This window comes from Balaenoptera musculus, chromosome 6 (genome assembly GCF_009873245.2).
Source record: "Balaenoptera musculus isolate JJ_BM4_2016_0621 chromosome 6, mBalMus1.pri.v3, whole genome shotgun sequence".
Taxonomy (NCBI): Eukaryota; Metazoa; Chordata; class Mammalia; order Artiodactyla; family Balaenopteridae; genus Balaenoptera; species Balaenoptera musculus.
Window position 1 is genome coordinate 60,575,824 of NC_045790.1, and position 21,125 is coordinate 60,596,948.

The window sequence follows — 21,125 nt, forward strand, 5'->3', positions numbered from 1 at the left end:
CTACTTCTCTAGCTCGCTAAGGTAGGATGGGTAGGATGAAAAGACAGGGAAAAGAACTCAAGCTTTCTTTCTCAAAAGTATAAGCAAGGACTGTCTTGATATCTGTTAGTTAGGGTTTCCTTTGATTGTTACCTGATGTATATGTACTATGATTTGATTTTTAAAAATTCCTAGAGTTTGAAAATGTGTCTCCAAGTAAGCTGAAAACCTACCCGATTAACAGATCGAGTTGATCTATTAAACCTCTATGAAATATAAAACTCGATTAAACTCGACTAAACCCTGTGCCCATTCTCCTTCCCCTCAGTCACACTGAGATATTCTTGTACATTTCCCAGGTGTGGCTTCAATTCCCAATAGTATTTCTGTGGCTTCCTTTAAGACCACACTCTAACTATTATCCTGTAACCTCTGCCTACTCTACCTCACTGAAAAAAAGGCTAATTTTTTCTTTAGAGTATCACAGTTCTTAAAAACTGCTGGGCAACTGTCAATGTGAACTGGCACAACCTTTCTGGAAGGCAATTTTCAATCTGTATCAAAAGGCTGTTAAAATATTCAGACTTTGATTAAGTAGTTATACTTGTAAGAGTTAATCTGAAAGAAATAATCAGCAATGTCCCAGATATTTATATGCAATGATGTTCAGTGAATGGCTAAAATAGTGAACCACTGTAAATAATCTTTATGTCCAGCATGGGGGATTAATTTTGTTTGGTTATCCAGCACCATGGAATGTAGCCATTAAAAAAAAAATCACATTTTTAGAAAGCAATTTAATCCATAGAAAATCAGCCACATTAGGTACACAAAACAAGGTGGAACAATGATACATGAAGACTCCCTGTGTTGTAAGACAAACCCAAACTGAACTTTGACATAGGCTAAGCTCAATGTGGCTAAGAAATGTTTAACATTTTTTTCCTTAGGCTCCTCTCTTCCGCCTTCAGGACTCCTTTAGTCCTCAAAGTAGATAGAGCAAAGAACTCGGGCTCGGGTATCCTGGCTCTTACACCAGGAAGGGACCTTAAGAGATGCTGCAGGTGTGATGACTTACCCACATCAGACTGCTAATGAGCAGCTAAAGGTGGACTAGGACCCAGGTGTCCCGACCTCCAACCCAGGAATTTCCCTCTAGACCCGGTTACCCACCTCAGGACCACATTCGTGAACGCGCAGGAACATATATGTACTTACAAGATAAGCAAAACTGAATCCCCCTAGCTAAAGGCTAAACTTGTTACTTGTTCTTATTAACCTTAATCGGCTCTGCTGCACCCAAACCATCACGCTTTCCCTTTCCCTTCTCCGCTCTCCATCCCAAAGAAAGGGTCTGTTGACGTTCCGTTTTAAAGTGCCCAGCGAGATGGCCAAAGATGCTGGCCAGTGAGCGAGAACGCTCCCTACCTGCGGGCGGGAGACTCTCGGCTGGCGGGGAGGCTTCGGCACTGCGCCCGGGACTGCGAGGACCACCCGCGGCGGCCCGCAGCTAATGAGCTAGCGTGGATGAGTTCTCCGCCCACCCCTGCCAGACAGACCCGCCCCCGGGTCAGCACCCCACGCCCCCGACTGGATTTTCTTACGCTGACGCTAAACCTGTAATTTGGAAAACAAGCGGATTTCTCATTTTTGGAATAAAAAGTTAGATAAGTGAAACCAAAAGTGAAACTTAAGTCCGGCTTCCCGTAAATCAGCTTTTCAAAAGAAAAGCTTCAAAGATGAGAACAAATCAATATCTGATGTTTTAAACAATGTTTAAAAACAAACCAACGTTCGAAATCATCGCAGACTTCAGACGTTGGTTTTACCTTCAGAATTCACACTCTAAATTCTGCCATGAGGTTTCCCCTCTTTCTGATAAAAGCTTTTACAAGATGACGGATCATCCTGATAACTTGCTATAAATCTACAACATATAGAAAGTAAAATGACAGGCCCATACGGCTTTGGTTTTTATTCTAGAAAGTAGGTGTGTGTGATAGGAAATATATTTTTAAAACGTGGACTTTGTCACTTCCTCAAAGTTCCTCGACATAGTGAAACTATCATTGCTTTGTCATTAAAATAACTTCCCATAAGGACTAAAACCTTTTAAGAATGCTCTGGATCCCTGCTATCCTGCCGTCCTTGAGATCCACGTTGGGGTGGCACAGGTGAGGGTTAAGAAAATCCTCTGGTAACTCCGAATCAATGGTTGAGCCCAAGCTGAAACCACGTGACTCATACTGAGGCGGAGGCAGAATTGTGTCAAGCATTCCCCACTACTGAACTTCTAGGTGCGGCTCTCTTGCTCTTTCGTTCTCTCGCTCTCTAGCGCAGTCTCACTCTCCCTCTCTTCTTTCTTTTTAATTTTAAATTGATATATTGGACTCTTCATTGTTTGCTTTTCCTGTTTATTCATCTCAACTGCAATTCAAATTACTGCATAATGAATGAATATTGAGCTGTCCGTTGTCTTGGATACGGCATTTGCTTCCCAAGTAAGAATTTTCACATTCTTAGAATATCACATATTTTTATTTTTTAACTTGGAAAAATACAGAAGATGATACTGCCTTTAAAATCTGGTGGGGAGTGTGAAATTCTCTTTAGCCTCAATAAAATTGTAATAGACTTGGAGATTAGCTCAAATCTCTTTTTGAGGCCACATGGTGAAATAGAGCCGCGTTTTCTCAACTTTATTCCCTGTGATATTTTCTATTTAACCAGTTTCATGTTTCTAAAAATGACACTCAAGACCCAGGACATAGATTTCAAGACCTGCTAATGGGGTCATGACCATCACGTGGGAAAAAGCTGGCTCTAGAGCCACCTACCACTAACTAGCTGAGTTTTCCTGAGCAAATAATTTACTGAGTAGGCAGGAATAAGTGATATCCTCTTAGATGGCCTCTATGATGCATGAATAATTTTTAAAACTAGGGGCAGTGGGGAGGGATGTTTAGTTGCTTGTTTATTTGTTTTACCAAAGCACTTTGTTCAAGGTCTACATAATGATCAGCAGGCAAGGCAGGAGGTGAATGGAATTTGCCTTTCTCTGAAGTTGTTGATGGGAATGGAAGGTATTTACTCAGCTTTCTCCTCAGTGATTTACATATTACTAATCTGAGGATTTGTGATTTTGTTCATCTCACCCACCTGTTTCCACCCTTTAGCCATTCATTTTCCTATACAGTTTATCAAGTTTCTTAATGAAGTCTTTATATCATCTGGAGATAGAAAAACAGGATGTGTTTAGAAAAAAAGAGATTTTATCACTTCAAAAAAGTACATGAAAATCTAACAGCCAGGGGGGCATCAGTCCCAAAACCTTGTTCGTGTTTTGTGATTTGGGTGAAGTAGATGGAGGAGTGCTGAGATACGAGACGAGCAGTGGGAAACCAGAGCTATAGAACTAGACACCTGATCATCTCCAGTATCGCCATGTCCCATTCACACCCCTCTTAATCTGTTCATTTTTAGAGGTTAAAAACTCATCATTGCTGATGTGCTATTTCTCAGAGTGTTTCTGAGGGTCACTTGCATCACAGTTGACTTGGGATAGGTGTTTAAATACAGATTCCCGGTCTCTGCCACAGACCTGTTAAATCCAATTCTCCTGGGGGTGGTCCTGGGAGTCTACATTTCAACACCATCCCCACATGAGTCACGTGCACACTGAAGTTTTTTAAATTGATGATATAATGTTTAAGGGAAAAAATTGAACGAAGAGTTCTTTACAAGTACAGTTATAACTCTCCTTCCTCCATCTAATTTGGTTAATTGGTATCAACACCATTCTTCACTCTACCTCTGCCTATTCTACTTTCACTTTTGCCCCTAAAACAAGAGAGATGATCTTTGTTTGTCCTGACCTTAGAGAGAGAGATTCCAGGCTCTTACAAGTGGGTCTGAAGTGATACTAGCAATTTCCTGGTGAAGGAGCAATTTCCAGTAAACTTTCTTGATCATCAAGGACAGGACATAATAAAGATACTTAAAACAAACAAACAAAAAAATATTAACAAACTGCTTTGTTTTCACTGAATATGTAGAAATGCATTTTATTATTATATATAAAGACAACATCCAGATTTTCCCCCATGTTCTATTTTTGATTGTGTAGGGTTGTAAACCACTGCCGTATGTTATGCCCATTTCTCTCTCTCTGTCCCCATCCACCAACTCTCACCTTCTGTTGCCTCCACCTTTGCCATCCACCCCCACAGACTGGTGCCAAACAGATTTCATGGAGCAGAACACTTTGCTCTGGTTATACAATACAACTGTTTAAAATACAGGAGCAATTAACATGTGTGGATGGCCAAGGGGTAGCAGCCTTCATCACTTGACACCCATGCTCAGATGCTTCTCTTACTTAACAAGGACTGTATTTGTGTCTTCCTTCCTGTCCTGAGCTGGAGAAGAGCTGGTCAGGTGAAGAGCTCTTGGTTACAAAGGGCAGCTCCCACACTGTGGGTTCTTTAAAACAAAGATGAGGCCTCCAACAATGTCCCTTGTCCTCAAGGAATTCACAAACCCAGACATAGATAAGTATGACCCAGGTAAATGCCGTGGGAAGTTGGGAACACTCTATGGTAAATAATTTAATTCCAAGGAATCTCAATAAATGAACTGAAGGCTGCTAAAAATAGAATTTACAATTGGGAGATACCTTTTCAGAGAATACTGGGAAATATTTTATAGATTTAATATCTTAGAACGAAGTAACCTAAGTGAATGTTGTACAAATCAAATAGTCCCCTTGTGAGTTATTTTACTTGGTTCGAGAATATGATTTAGTTCAAACGTGTTTGTAGAATTGCCTCCGGGAGTATTATTTTATACTCATTCTTGGTTTTAAACTAAGAACACTATGACTTCTAAGAGTCTAAAAGTCTTCAGAATCTCTACTTGAAAGAGAAAAACTGATTTTTGTTTTCTGGTGTAAGTAGTTATTCAAAGGCCAATTATAGTCACATCCAGGTTACTGGATCTAGAGCCTAATTAATCTGCCATTCATGATAATAGATTCATCATAAAAGAATGAGATGTAGTTTTTTCTTTTCCCCACCCTATCCTGAAAGGACAGCAAGGCCTTTCTGTTTCTGGAGACAGAGAGAGAGACAGAGAGAGAGAGAGAGAGAGATTCCAAACATAAACTAATAAACATAAATTTCAGATACTGAAGAGTCCTATTAGAAACAAAAAAAGAAAGAAAACGAGGTGGGACAATATGATAGAATACCTAGATATGAGGCTCCTTTAGTGTGGTGGCCAGGGAAGTCTTCTCTAAGAGGCGATATTTGAGAAATGAATTATGAAGACAAACATGAAATGATTTGCAGGAAGAACATTCCTGGTAGAGGGGTCAACAGATGCAAAAACCAAGACTTTTGCAACAGATGCAAAAACTTGGCAAGTTTTAGGGATGGAACAAATGTCATTGTGGCTGGAGTACAGAGTGAAAGGAGGGGTGGTGATCAGATCAGATCATGAAGGGTTTTGAGGACCAAGGGAAGAGGGCTGGATTCTAATTGCAATGGAAAGCCGCTGGATAATTTAAAGCAGTAGGGTTACCTGACTGGTGTTCCAAAAACATCACTCTAGCTGTGGTCTGAAGCATGGAGTGTAGAGGGGCTAGCATGGAAGCTGGGAGTCCTTTAGGAGCTATTGCTGTAGAGTACATTCAAAATATAATTTGGAAGCAGAACTAATAGAACTTGTTGAGGGATATTAGTAGTAATAGAGAAAAGGGAATCAAGGATGATAGATATGATGTAATACGCTGTTTCAGGGTAGGATATTATAGCCAGAATTACAGGCTTTCACAATATTTGTAAGCTCTTTAAGGAAGTCTAAAAATGAAACACAAACTCTCCCATTAAATTATCACTGGAAACTGGTTGTAACCCATCAAGAGACTCATAACTTATTAAGAAGAAATTATTGATACAATCCTTTGTAGAAATGGAAAGTTGGTGGCAGTATGCTGGAAGTGGTCCAAGGCCTTGGTCCTGCTCATGGGATTTAATCAGGGTACAACATGACTGGTCTAGGTCATTTGCTATCATAAGCTGAAGAAATTCACTGGGAACACTGTGCTAGAGATGAGAGGAAAAGGCTCTGAGTTATGGTTAGAGCATTCCTTTGACAAGTATGCAGAGGGAAAGCCTCAGAGGCTGAGAAGTGCCATCAGCTAAGGCAATAGCATTAAGGTGTGTGTTTGTGTGTACTCTAGGCATGAACTGGTTTACTTCTTACAGAATATGGCAGAGTGGAAAGTAAGGGGAAAGCATAGGTTTCATTCGCGCTTGTGCATGAACAAGTCAAGTAGAAACATGAATTATAGACTAGAGTAATAGACATTTTACAGCCCCAAGCAAAGGCCCCCGACCCAGAATCTCTTGCTAATTTTGTGTTAATCAGAGCTGACATAGCAAAAGAGAAGACCACAGCAGCATTTTAAGAGTAAGATAGGATAGTGACACTCTGACCTCAAACACTGAGGTAGACTTGGAAAGTCAGAAGCAACACAGGCATACTTCTACCTCTTGAAGTCCAACTCTCTCAAGGCAAGGCCCCAGGGGGTGAAGATAAGCAGTTTCCCCAAACCCAGTGAGGCCTGGCCTAGGTGTGAATTGGACAAGGTGGTTCTAGTTTGCAGCTGGTATATTGTAGGGTTGATATCAAGCAAAATCATTGGGTATCCATTATTCTGTATGTCACAGACTCCAACAGTTATGAAGATAACCCTCATTTGCTTGGTTTTGATAAAGGGGATAATTAATGCCTGCTGTAACCACAAAAAAATTAACCCAGTGAACTCATCATTTTTCATGTGTTCTTGGAGATCCTAAGAGGAAGATGGGGAGTTGGCATGGGGAAGAATAAAGTCTAACATTGACATGCTTGTTTCCAGGTTTGCTTGGAAGAAGTTTAATGGACACTGTCAGGCCAAGCTGTGCAGCACTTCCAGGGATTCTTGCCACAGAAGGAAGAGAAAAAGAATGAAGAATGAACTCTGGGTATGGTTTTTTGATGTCCCTGGATGGCCCAAACAGATGTTGTGTCCCTCTTGTGAAGAGCTGCAAAAGAGGGAATATATAATAAGGTAGATAATTTTATTCATCAGAGTCCAGGGACTGTTTTCAGCTTAAATTGAAATGCTACCTGGGATTCCAGGTAGGAGACCAGGCTGAATTTCTCAGAGGTGCCGGAGGCTGAGAGTCACTGGCTAGGAACAGGGTTATGTGAGTGGCATGGGCTGTAGGTGAAGGAACTTATCAGGGGTTTAGTCTAGTGATATGGAAACCTCATGGTTGAGAAGAAGGAAAAATATAAGCAGCTACTGTAAGTGGAAAAAATATTTGGAAAGAGAAATAGCTAGAGAAGATTTTAGGCGTTTCCTGTTAAATATGCTGTGAAGATCATTTGCAGGGACTGCTTAAGAAAGCTTATGTATTATTCTTAAGTGCTTCAGCTGTCAGTTGATGTTTTCTTAGATTGCTATTACATGCTTGGACTGAACCATGTGAAGCTTCAGTTTTATTCAGGTTACACTCTGAAATATAATCGCCCACTGCTCAAAAAAGCTTTCCTTGACTTGGCTGCCTCCTTAAATTACTATCATCTCTGATTACTCCATTTCAATGGCAAACCTCAACAAACTATATCATCACTTTTTCAACTATCAAGTTAACAAAACAAAATGCAATAATTATAATAAAGATTATAAATATAGCATTTTTATAAAATATATAGCATTTTTTGTCAGACACCGTGTCTTGATGATTTACCTACATTAGCTAGTTTGCATTTTACAACAATCCTATGAAGAAGATACTATTATCACCCCTATTTTATTTTTTAATTAATTAATTAATTAATTTATGGCTGCGTTGGGTCTTCATTGCTGCATGTGGGTTTTCTCTAGTTGCGGCGAGCGGGGGCTACTCTTCGTTGCGGTGTGTGGGCTTCTCATTGCGGTGGCTTCTCTTGTTGAGGAGCATGGGCTCTAGGTACACGGGCTTCAGTAATTGTGGTGTGTGAGCCCAGTAGTTGTGGCTCGCAGGCTCTAGAGTGCAGGCTCAGTAGTTGTGGCGCATGGGCTTCGTTGCCCCAAGGCATGTGGGATCTTCCCAGACCAGGGATCAAACCCGTGTCCCCTGCATTGGCAGGAAGATTCTTAACCACTGCACCACCAGGGGAGTCCCTATCACCCCTATTTTAGACATGCGGATACCAAGGCACAAAACTTAAGTAACTTGTCTGAGCTTATATAACTAGGAAGTGGTACAGCTGAGATTCAAACCCAGGTACTGTGGCTTTAGTGTCTATGCCCTTAACTACCATACAAGTGTATGCTTGTTCACTGCTGGTGGCATCATGCATTTGTTCAACCTCAAAACATTAAACATAGAGTTACCATTTAACCCAGCTAATTCTACTCCTACATATATAACCAAGAGAATTGAAAAGATAGGTACAAAAAGTTGTACATGAATGTACATAGCAGCACTATTCATAATAGCAAAAAAGTAGGAACAATCCAAATGTTCATCAGTTGAATGGATAAACAAAATGTGGTATATCCATACAATGAAATATTACTCAGTCATTAAAAGGAATGAAGTACTGATACATGTTACAACTTGGATGAACCCTGAAAACCTTATGCTATGTGAAAGAAGCCATATACAAAAGGCCATATGTTGTATGATTCTATTTATATAAAATGTCTAGAATAGGCAAATCTATTGAGACAGAAAGCAGATTAAGAGTTGCCAGGGGCTAGGGGGGGAAGGGGGACAATGGGGAGTGACTGCTAATGGGTATGGGGTTTCTTTTTGGGGTGATGAAAATGATATGGAATTAGATAGGGGTGATAGTTGAACAACATTTTGAATATGCTAAAAGCCACTAAACTGTACTCTTTTAAATGGCAAACTTTATGATATGTGAATTATATCTCAAACTAAAATTTTCTAGGTAGGGAGAAAACAAGATTTGAGTCCACTGCTGCCATTATATTACAGTGCCATATGGTGTCACTTGAGGAATGGACAAAGTCCAAAGAAGGCTGTCCAAAGCTCAGTGATGCTCTGCCGGTTCAGATTGTGCCCAGGCTACAGTATGCCCCATGAATGAAGTCTAAAGTTAAAATTCAGACTGTGTTCCAGAGTATGGGCAACACAATTCCAGAATAGCTTAATACTGAAGAGCTTCTATCCTTATCCCCACACATGCTCTCCTTCATAGACTGAAGTTCTTGGCTAAACCTGTTTCCCATTTTAATGAAGAAATTCACACTCCTTTCAAAAGCATCCCTTTAAAAGGGAATACCTCTAAGCACATCTTGAACTTTCAAAAACTTTAAAAAAATTTATTACTCTATAAACTTTTATTTATTATTCTAAATATTCTTTTTTAAATTCTGGGACTTCCCTGGTGGTCCAGTGGCTAAGAATCCGTGCTCGCAATGCAGGGGGCCCAAGTTCCATCCCTGATCAGGGAACTAGATCCCACATGCCACAACGAAGATCCTGCGTGCCATCACTAAGACCTGATGCAGCCAAATAAATAAATAAATATTTTTAAAAAATAAAAAATAAATTAAAAAAATAAATTCTCATTGGAGTATAGTTGATCTACAATTCTGTGCCAGCTTCAGGTGCACAGCAAAGTGAGTCAGCTACACACATACACATATCCACTCTTCCTTAGATGCCCCTCCCATATAGGCCACCAAAGAGCACTGAATAGAGTTCCTTGTGCCACACAGTAGGTCCTCATCAGTTATCCATTCCATACATAGTAATGTGTATATGTCAATCCCAATCCCCCAATTAAAAACTTTGTTTTCTTAAAAAACTACTTTATGGATATACAGGGAAATATTGAGTAATTTTACTGTCCTGAGGTAGGGGACTTTAAATGAGTTGAGGACTTTATGGATTTTACATCAGTTCTTTCTATAATATGTATACTATTTAATCCAGTATTTCCAATCAAAATATTAAAAAGCTATATATATATGAGGTGATCATCATGATGTTAGTTTTTTTAGGCTCTGGGAAGCCATCTAATTCTTTTTTTTTTTAATTTTTATTTTATATTGGAGCATAGTTGATTAACAATGATGTTACTGACAGTTGCAAAAAAAATCAGAAATACCCAATGATGGAAATTGTATACATACTTGCTGAAAATCTTACATATGTTAAATGGTATATATGAATTCCATTTAACAACATGAAAACCCTTATGCTATAATGCAAAATGATTTTTAAAAGTACATATTTGTATGTGTGTATAAAGCATATATACATACATTCACAAATTCATACAATTAGAAATAATGCACACACCAGTTAAAGTTATATGTCATTTGATATTGAAATAATTTTCCTTTAATCTTCTCACCCCATAGTCTATAAAGTGTGTTCAATATCTATACCAAGATTTCTCTCAATTCCCAGAGTAGATATTCTCATAGTCACTTTTTTCACTTATATTTTAAAATACATACAAGAGTATTTATAATGTATGTGTATAAAGTGTATCCAGTGGGTTTCCATCAGGAATCAGAATTCTACTCAGTTGGTTTGACTAAAGAGACCTTAGATGCTAATTAAAGGAGTGGGGGTAGGGTCAAGAGAACCATCCAGTTGAGTTATCCCAACCACTAAGTTGGGGTGAAGAACCATCAGGTTGAGAGTATAACAGCAGCGGGAAACCCATAGCATCTCTAGGCTGAAGAGCAAGGGAGGAGAGCATTTCCAGAGCTCTGTGAGCTGGAGCCACAGAGGAGGGGCCACTGGTCAAGAGCTGTAGTTGTTGAGGGACACAACCACTGCCAGATCCTCAAACAGAGAAAGAATGGATAAAACATACCCTACCTCTCTTTTCTCCTGCCTCCTGTCTCCTGTGGATGCCTCCAAAGTCCCAACCCAAATGCAAGCCAGCTGAGAAGAGCCCAGGTGCTGTTTTCCAAAGAGGTCAGCTGCTGGGGTATAGAATAGGGCAAGGAAGGGAGGAGAATGGATATGAGGGGAGGCAAATAGAAGACCCGGACAGTCTACCTGTCTTGCCACCCAGTATTTTTCTTTCCCTTTGCTCAGATGGAGAGAAACGCATCCCCTAAACATGAGAATCACAGAGTCCTACCAAGTACTATATTGCTTTGAGGTGATGGCAATATTCTAACCTAGAAACTAAATTATAATGTTTGTCTCCATCAGTACTCTTCATCCAAGGAAACAGGGAAAGGAAGGGCAGGGAAGAAATAATCAATTAACGTTTTATATACAGAGCTACAGTAGTCCCTGCCTCTATAGCTTGTTGCTAGGCTAAAATTGATAATCATAATTTCCTACTTCATTCACTTTTGTTTCCCTTGCCCTATACAGTATCTTAGTAGATTAGGATTTTTTACCTGGTATGGTGATACAACACTTTAATTCCTGTATGGTCTTAAATTTAAGTGCTCCTGACTTTAACAGGTTACTGTAGTTATCTAATGATCATTATTATTGCACATGGGAGTATTAAGATATGCTCAGTGAATCTTTGGGAGTCATGCACATTTCTCCTTGCCCTCATTGTATAGCTGCAACCCAATTTCCTCTTGGTAATTAGGATCAGTTATTCCAATTCCATCATCATGAGGAACCAAACTGATCAGGGGGCAGTTTCAGCTTCCAATTCAATGGAGCTATGGCTGGGTCCTCTAGTGGAAGCATTTCTTCCTTTTGAACTAGGACTTCAAAGTATGATAAACCCAAGGTTGTAGAAATGGTGTGCTGGATATTTTCATTTGTCCTAGGTCTTTGTGCCTAGGAACCTCTACAGACTGTATGGACCTGGCTCCCCCATCTTCTGGCTTTCTTGTGGATCCAGCCAATGGAAGATTTCAGCAGGATATCAGAGCATGGAAGGGCAGAAGGATTTATCTTTCTTTTCCACCCTATCCCCACTTGGAGCTTAGGTGCTAGCAGTGGCTACAACTATAGGATCTTACCCTCCTGGGCCAAAGGTCAGCATCGACTGCTTTCCTCTCCTGAACAACAAAGCTCCTGTTGGTAGCCCTCTTATACAGCCACAGCTATGGCTCTTGCCTGGTTTTAGTAACTGCTCCCTTACCTTTGTCCCTTCAGACCTAGAGTTAGTGACAGGATCCCACTGTTGCTGGTTACTACTGTTTATTTAATGCTAACTGTGTGCCAGACATGGTGCTAAGTGCCTGAATATATTATCTCATTTAGTCTTCACAATCCAATAAATTAGATGGCTTTAGTCCTGTTGTAGAGATGATAAAAGTAAGTTTTGGAGAGGATGAAGAGTGACAGTGATGGAGCTGGAAATCAAATCAAACATAGGTGTGCTTATGGTAGAGTCCAAGCACTCAAATGCTATCATATCAATTGTTATCCCCTCGTAAAGAGTCAAAGTTCCACATGGCTTTGCTTCTGTGGTGCCCCGGTCACTCTGGCAACAGGTCGGTGTGGTGTTCGCTCACATACAGAGCCTGGGGAAGGTTAGATCCCTTCTCCACAGATGTGATGGTCAGCCAGAGCTAAGGGCAGTGACCTTCCTCATTGACCTTCCTCAAGGCCAGAGCCTGGTGAAGTCCATGCTATTCTTCCAAGCCATTTAATAACAAAGAACAGAATGCCAACAGTTCCTCAAGTATTCTCTCAATGAAGCTGGGAGAGAGGCTTGACTTACTCAAGATAGAAATTACTAGTGGGGTGAGAAGAAATGAATATCTCTCAGAGCAGAAGGGGAGAAAGATAGCTCTGTCAAAAAAAAAAAAAATTGATTTGGTAACTCTGGTCAAGTCTGCTCTTTTTCGTTTCCTGTCTTAATCTTTTTGCCACATTAATGGTGGCAGCTCAACAGATGGAGTAGGCTGAGGCTCTAACAAATTAAATAAACTATGTGCTGAGATTCAAACGGGAAAAAAAGTCCACGCTCAACATAAACCTATTCTATAAGTAGAAAAGCCCTTACAAATGTTTATAACTGTGGATTATGTTTAAGTGACAACCGCTCACGAGACACATTCTCTTCTAGAAACAGACCCTACAAGTGGTGGTTGACATCGTATGTGAAGAACTGTGAGATGGCTCATTAAGCTCTATGGAGGTTTTAGCTCTGCGAGGAAGCATGGATTGCTCAGGCTCCTTGTGGGTAACTGACAAACCTCACTGAGGACTTTAAGTGAGATTTCCATTATGCTTCTTCTGCCTCCCCTCAAAATTTGAGTCGCTGGATTTTGAATTTGCCTCTTTAACCTGCCCCTCCCAAGCGCCAGGCGGGAAAGAAAACACCAGGCCTCCTCGGTCAGGCAAGCGGGCCCTTTAAGGAAGACGAGAGCTGCGCTGATAGGCTGAGGCTCGGAATCCCTGCCATGGCCAGCCAATCCCAAAGCTCTGCGGGGCGAGACCCGGTCCATGCGGCGGTCTCGGACTCCGGCCTGGAGGCCTCTGCTTTGATCAGTGTCCCCGCACTTCCACTGCCCACTGACCAGTGAGTGAGCGCCGGCCGTGCGTGCCAGGCCGGCCGCAGGCTGCTGGGGAGGGCGGGTCCGCGGAGCTGCGTCTGCGTCTGCCGGCGCCGAGCTCGGGGCCCCGGGCTTGCCGGGCCGCGCTGGGTCCCCTCTCCTCATGAGTGCCCTTGGCTCTCCCGCTCCTAGTATCGCCAACCTCGTTTCGGAGGAACCGGTTCTAGTGCTAAAGACTCCAGACCTCTCCCATACCTTTGCAATTAAGTTGGGGGAAGTAGGCAGAGCGTTATCAACGGAAATCAGCATACCACTGCAGGAATTCCCAAGTTACTGTGACTGGGTCCAGGATAAGCGGGTGGAGTTATAAATTACAGAAAACCTACCTGAAGCTGTGAGTTCTCGGCTGGAATTTGCAGGGGAAATGGGCTAGTTGGAATGGAACCCAAAGACTTATTGAAAATGATTGTAATCATGCAACCAGTCAGAAATGTAGGTAGTTAATGTGTCATTCGATCAGGAATTGAGTCAGCGCAGAAACTTGGATGGCAGAGATTATGGGTCATGGAATTATCCTTTTTTTTCTTTTTAAAGTGAAATCAAATCCTGGTTCCTAGATGCAACCTGAGAAGGGCTGCCTGGAAGTTGCAGTCCCAACACTTCTTCCTCAGAAATACCCATGCCTGTTGAAATCTGTAGCACAGCTGAGGCAGGGTTGGAGCATTAAAGAGTCCTTTCTGAGGTCTCAGGAGTAACTCAAGGAAAAATGAAGGCAGAAAGGACCCAAATCAGCATTCTTAGCCCTCTGACACACACTGGTGTCAAAGTTGTAAGTAGCAAGGCGTTTGTCACCAATGACAAAGTGTTAGCATTTTTGAAAGACTCACCTTATACAATTTGGTGAATTCAAAGTTACTCCTATTGCAAGGCCACTCTTGTTTATTATATTTTGTGAGTGGGAGAGTGAAAGCTGAGAGTATTCTGGACACCCTAAGGAACCTCCCAGACTTTGGAAAATGGCTTTCTTAGGGTGGGAAAAGAAGGAGAAGAAGGTTGAAAATACTGAATTCCAGGGCACAGTTCACAAGGTGTGGTGCACTCATTTTCAGGAGTGGTCTCCTTTGGGAACCAAGGGAAAGCTCTTCTTCCTGCTTGGCTTCTACCTTTAACCCGTGGGAATATCCCCTGATACATCGAAACTACAATCCAGACCCAAGAGAGCAAGGCCAAGAAAAAGGTAAGCCTAAGTCCTAACTTTCCAGATAGTTTCTCTTCCCTGGATGACTGACATGAGGATTGTCACTCCACTTCAGGGGAGAGTCCACCCCCTTATAAATAGGAGCACTCTAAGGGACATAACTCTGACCTACAAGGTGTGTGTGTGTGTGTGTGTGTGTGTGTGTGTAAATGGGATTAGAGGACAGCTGTTTTCTTTATAAATGTTTGCTGCATATGTAAAAATTCAATGACCCACTCCTACACGCAAAAGAAAAATAAGGAATGGCAACTGCCTGAGCTACACTTTCTCTTGTATCACTCATGCTTTCTGCACATTTGTGGGAAAGAGACACCTTGGTGACTGCCAAAATGGATAATATATTGCTTCTGCCTTCAGGCAAGTTCTGCTCTGCTGTTGGAGACAATGGACTTGGGGCTGTCAAATCTGGAGACAGCAGAGAACTTCTGCTAGATCTGCCCACCCTTACTGGGTGACTGCCTCTGGTCACTCACAGGATGGAGCAGGGCAGCGGCTGAGGGGTGGGGTGGGTAGGGAAATCTCATGACCTCCCAGGCCTGTTCAGGACTCTGCCTCTCCTCCTCTGGCTCAGCCTCCTGTGCCTAGCATTGAAACTGACTCTGGCTCAGAGACCCCTATAAATCCAGGGTGCATCTCTGGCCAAAATACAGGGAAGCCACTGAAGTCTGGCTTGTAGTATACACTCACTTGGAGTCCCATTAGCAGGGATAACCCATTGCATCTGGCATGAAGTATCCTCCCTCTCCCACCACCTTCTCACCAGTTAGCTAGAACCCAAGATTTTCTGCTGAGGCTATGGAAAACAGGAACTCTGTCTGGGCTTCCCACAGAATATTGCGAATTCTGGGTAGAAAGCGTTAGGAATGGCCACTCTGACCTGATGTTCACAAAGTGCTCAACAGCCTACCAAAGAGAATCAGCAGCATCGTTGAAGAAGGTAGAGTAGTCGTAACTTCCCTGAGTTCTGCAGTCTTCTGAAGGTAGAATCAACAACTAACTGAGGTCTTCTGTACCTACCCAATTAACTTAAGAACAAAAATTGGAGTTCTGGACCATCTAGAATTGCCAGCCCACTTAAGAACTTCTTTAGTAAGATAAATAAGATAGACGTTACCATGTATTCATTTAAAATTTGTGTTTCCCAGAACATTTTTAAGTATCCTTCGGTTTTCCCCCTTTTGAGAACTTCAGTAGTAGCTTAAGAAGAAAAAAGTGAGGCTAGAGGAGGATGGCCATGGGATGTTAGCAGTGGGTGGATGGAAAGAGCAAGTGGGTAGGAGAGGGGTAGGGATTATAGGAAGAGTATTGATATAGTAACCTTGAGATACCTAAAACGTCCTAAACTACAAATGCAAGGAGCACAGAGAAATCGGTCTTCAAGGTGTACAATGCATCTTCTAAATTACTCCTCCTCAGAAGCAAAGGTTCTGTCATCCAGCTGTACAGAAGGTAAGAGGGTGGATGGTATTCACCCTGCCCCTCCTAAAAATGAGAGGTTTTTTTTTTGTTTGTTTGTTTTTAAGTGCTCAGTTCTTCAAGATATACAGTGGGAAGAAAAATCAGGAAACATGAAGCTCTAGAGCAGGAAAAGATTTTGGAAATCATCCAGTTCAATCAGCTGTTCTTATGTAAGTAAATGATGGCCAGACTGGTTAAGTTTGTCCAAGATCAGACAGCTAGTTAGGAGCAAAGACTAGTGTCCATACTGTGTTCCCAGGTCAGAAAATTTTCTTTTTTTACTTTGTCTTAAGCTCATGGTAGCCTGAAAACAGAGCATATGAGGATGCATGTAGAATATATTGTTTTAAGCTTTGCTTTTTTACATTTTAGGTCAAGATGGGGTTTATATTTTCAAAATCTATGAATGAGAACATGAAAAGCCAGCAGGAGTTCATGCTTATGAATGCCCGACTTCAGGTACATTTTTATTTTTTTAATTTTTTTAAAAAATTTTATTTATTTTTGGCAGCATTGGGCCTTCGTTGCTGTACGTGGGCTTTCTCTAGTTGCAGAGAGCAGGGGCTAGTCTTCATTGCAGAGCATGGGCTCTAGGAGCATGGGCTTCAGTAGTTGTGGCTCGCGGGCTCTAGAGCACAGGCTCAGTAGTTGTGGCACATGGGTTTAGTTGCTCCGCGGCATGTGGGATATTCCCGGACCAGGGCTTGAACCCAAGTTCCCTGCATTGGCAGGCGGTTTCTTAACCACTGTGTCACCAGGGAAGTCCTTCAGATACATTTTTAGATAATTAAGCTTTTATGTTTTTACAGTGGTTAAAGTTTCTGTCACATGTGCTCCAGCACTATGTTCTCCTTAACCTCCCAAAAGGTAAAATGCCCTCGGTGCTCTACCCTCAAAGCCAAGATGAAGTGGACTACTAATTATCTGGTGAATGGGCTTGTTTAAATCTCTAATCTAGATATCTAATGTAAAAATTTCCATACTGCAGGAAGAGATAACTGCTTAGATTGTATGGTAGAATAATGCCCCTCCCCCACCCTGCCAAAAAGACATCTGCATCCTAATCCTTGTGAATATGTTACCTTACATGGCAAAAGGGACTTTACAATGTGATTAAGCTGAGGAGTTTGAATTGGGGGAGACCCTGGATTATCCTGGTTTATCTGGATGGGCCCAGTGTAATCATAAGGGTCCTTATAAGGGAAAGAGGGAGGCAAGAGGATCAGAGTCAGAGAGAGAGAGAGATTTGAAGATGCTATGCTGATGACTTTGAAGATGGAGTAAAAGGGCCATGAGCCAAAAGATTCAGGCAACCTCTAGAAACTGGAAAAGGGAAGGATACAGAGTCTCCCCTAGAGCCTCCAGAGGGAATGCAGTCCCTCTAGCCCATTCTGGACTTCTGTCCTCCAGAACTGTAAGGTAATCAATTTGTGTTGTTTTAAGCCACTAAGTTTGATAACTTGCTATAGCAGCAATAGAAATTTTAATACAGTGTGAACATTTGACATTGGATTTATACAATGGCTGGATAAAAAGATCAAAGCAAAGTAGAAGATTGTCTAAATGCCTAATGTAGGTTATCAAAAGGTATTTTAAAATGTTGTACATCAATCAAGTATTAAAAGTTTGACTGAAATTATTTTCCTAAGACATCTAACAAAGATCTCTAGGCCTCTGTGGTTCATTATAGCCCTGGGAGTAGACGGTCCTATTGTGAGACATATAGTGAGTGGTTAAAAGTGAGGACCAAATCCAGGCAGCCTGGGTTTGAATCCTAGTTCCACCTCCTGACTAACTGTGTGGCTTGTGCTTCAGTCTCCTAACCTGTAAACTGGAGGTTATAGTATCCCCCTCAGAGGGTTGCTATGAGGAGTAAAGATGACGGTATATAGAGAGTGTGTAGAACAACGCCTCAGGTCTTTCGAACAATGTCTCTCACTCTATAAGCATTAGTTGTTGCTGTTATTATTGCTATTAAAGAGTGATAAGACTGTCTTGTGCAGGATAAAGATCTCTTTGGGGGGAATGGAACTGTTGAAAGAATAGGCAATTGAATTGTTTAACAGAACAAAGTGACCTAGAGGAGACCAAACATTAGGTTTATGAACCAGCAAAGTATGTCACATACTCAGAGAGTCCTTGTCCAAGACCTCTGGAAACTACAGGGCTTTTACTTTTATGTCAGAAGTCAGGGTCTGTGAAGGGTTTGGGATTTTACTCTACTTGCAAGCTAAGAGATTAGCTTATTACTATCCCATGGATGCTGGCAGAACACAGGAGACACCTACATCAGACAGAGGACTTTATTACTCACAGCACAGCAAGAGCATAAGCATGAGGTTCGTGTCAATTCCCCATGCCTCTCAAGTCTCACAGAGGTGACAAAGATGGGTTCACATGAGTGCTGTGCACTCAGTGGGTTGTGGCACCCTGGAACTTGGGGAATCTGCTGCTTTTCTAGTTAATGAGGAGCTGGTGGAGTTGAGGTGGGGAGAACTTTAACTCCTTCCTCAAGGTTGTTCCCTGCAAACACAACCTCAAGAAATGGCCTGAATAAACAGCAGTCTGGGCCTTGCATTCTTGGCTTACCCAGAATGTGGGGGGGACCTTCAGGGACCATGGCAGATTGCCCCCTCAGTGCAACTGACCAGAGCTTTGAGAACAGCCTTGACTTCTGCCCACTGATCCCAGCGACCATCATAGCTGGTGCTGAGGGTCAAACTGGCTGGAACATTATCAGCACCATTAGTTTTCAGCTTAGCTGAACCAAAGGTGAACCAGGCCCAGGCATTTAGGACAGTCTCTCTGAATCCAAGGGCCTTTTGAGCCAGTAGCTTTGCTTCAGGTGGCAGAGTCGGGGATAAAGTTTTCACCAAAGGGTAGCTACTACTCCTTTATGCAAAACTGAGATGACACCAGGGCCAGGCTGGGCACATCCTCAAATACATTATTTTCATTTGACCAGCAAATGGGTGCTTTCCTTGTAGTTGTCATCTCCTAGTTGACCCACCCAAAAATGGGGATGTCAGGCCTGAGAGTCACAAATTCTCCAGGGGTTAGGTGTTCATTTTTAACAGGAGCTCAGTAATAGGCCAATAACTGCCTCCCCATTTTGAAAGGGGTCTGTTATGGGTTTGTGTCCCATCCCCCCCCTCCAAATTCATATGTTAAAGTCCAAACCCCCACTACCTCAGAATGTGACCTTATTTGGAGATAGAGTCTCTACAGAGGTAATCAAGTTAAAATGAGGTCATTAGGATGGGCCCTAATCCAATACGACTTGTGTCCTTATAAAATCTGGACACAGAGACATGCATACAGGGAGAATGCCATGTGAATATGAAGACACCATCTACAAGCCAGGAAGAGAGTCCTGAAACAGAGCCTTCCTTCACAGCCCTCACAAGCAACCAACCCTGCTGAGACCCTAACTTTGGACTTCCAGCCTCCAAAACTGAGACAATATATTTCTGTTGCTTAAGCTACCCAGTTTGTGGTACTTTGTTATGGCAGCCCCAGAAAACTAATACAGGATGCATCTGGTGCCTGTGTCCAGCGTGTGGCGCTGCTGTACTGGGCAATGGCCTCTGGAGATGGCTGTGATTTTCTCTTTTTCGCCCTGGGATTCTATATTGTTTCTATTGGACCACTTGGAAGGGGTCAGAGAATCCCTGAATGGGAGAATGTCCTCTCATCACTATGAATGTTTACAATAAAAGCAAGTAACACAAAATACATTACATATTTATATTCAGAGGACACAACTGCAGTACGTTGAATCAGCTGAATGTTCTTTAACTTCCCTTTCTCACTGCAAACTGCTCAAACCTTATCGGTTGAATTTTGCTCTATGGGAACACAGATCAAAGATATTAACATAGGTACTTCAGGGGTTATCATGATAGTTTCAGGAGATTAGGCTGTTTCCCAGCTGGGGGAGATAGAGAATACAAATGTGTATTTGCCCTTTGGTTTCTCATCCCAGAATTGGTATTACTGGCTCCCCTGGCCTCTGGAGAGCACTGGGGCTCAGGGGCATCATTCTTTTAGCCAACACTGGTGCCACTGCTCTGCCCTGTATCCTCAGCACTTTGGGCCACCCTGGCACTTAGCACATCCTCCCTGCATGGGACCAAGTAAACATGGGCGCCCACATCCAACAAAGCTATAAACATTGAGTTCCTCCTCTCCCCTCCCTGAAATTCCCTGGCACACTCAGCCTTCTTCCCTAAAGCAGCTCAAGTTGGAGGAGTGGAGGAGGGAAAGAGCAGCTTGGTGCCAGTCAGCAACGGTTTGAATTTACTCTGTTTCAAAGGGCCTCCCGTCGCTGGACTCAACAAACAAATTTCTAACGTATTTAGTCTATGCAAAGTTCTATATATTCATTGCTAACACCATTATTTCAGCTTTGGGGAACCCTTGACCCATCAGCCATAGCCACATTGCATGCCTTTTGGCTGGGGTGTGGGGCTTGCTGCCCCATTGATGTCATGAAAACATCCTTTCCTTCTCCCACTCCAGAGGAGAACGTGCCACAACCAAAGCACCATCTGGGAGTCTTGTTTGGACCCTACCTTTTGTTTCTCAGCCTCATTTAACACATAAGATAGTGAGAGATCTTCACTCTACCCTCCTACTTTCACCACCACCTATGCAAAAGCATTTACTTCCAGATCTCAGGGAGCCTTCTGATATCCTCTAACCTGACCAACAAGGGCCCTCTTCCAGAACGCCATCTCTATCAGCGTCTTATCCTTGTCACCCAAACTGGCAGGCCGCATGAAGGGTCTGGGATTTTACCCTACTTGCAAATTAACAAGTTAGCCTGTTACTGTTTCACAGATGCTAGCAGAAGATTTTGTTACTCACAGCACAACAAGGAGCATAAGCATGGTGTTGCTGCCAGTTTTCTACGCACTCCAA

At 42.2% G+C, this 21,125-nt stretch overlaps 2 protein-coding genes across 5 annotated transcripts in view; one reads left to right on the plus strand and one right to left on the minus strand.

Moving 5' to 3' along the window:
- The window catches only part of CD274 (CD274 molecule), a 30,893-nt gene extending 17,008 nt beyond the window's left edge, over window positions 1-13,885 (minus strand). Inside the window, exon 1 of one of the 2 annotated variants that reach the window (XM_036856835.1) lies at window positions 13,873-13,885. The gene's annotated coding sequence lies outside the window, so the exon portion shown is untranslated. Of the gene's footprint in view, window positions 1-1,407; window positions 1,470-13,872 lie in introns of those variants that run through there. The other variant, XM_036856834.1, reaches the window with a different exon arrangement.
- PLGRKT (plasminogen receptor with a C-terminal lysine) overlaps window positions 13,396-21,125 on the plus strand; it is a 48,447-nt gene continuing 40,717 nt past the window's right edge. Inside the window, exons 1-4 of one of the 3 annotated variants that reach the window (XM_036856838.1) lie at window positions 13,403-13,512; window positions 14,596-14,723; window positions 16,268-16,372; window positions 16,575-16,661. In XM_036856838.1, the coding sequence (XP_036712733.1) occupies window positions 16,581-16,661 (81 nt within the window). In that variant the 5' untranslated portion in view covers window positions 13,403-13,512; window positions 14,596-14,723; window positions 16,268-16,372; window positions 16,575-16,580. Of the gene's footprint in view, window positions 13,513-13,573; window positions 13,881-14,595; window positions 14,724-16,267; window positions 16,373-16,574; window positions 16,662-21,125 lie in introns of those variants that run through there. The other 2 variants (XM_036856837.1, XM_036856839.1) reach the window with 2 other exon arrangements.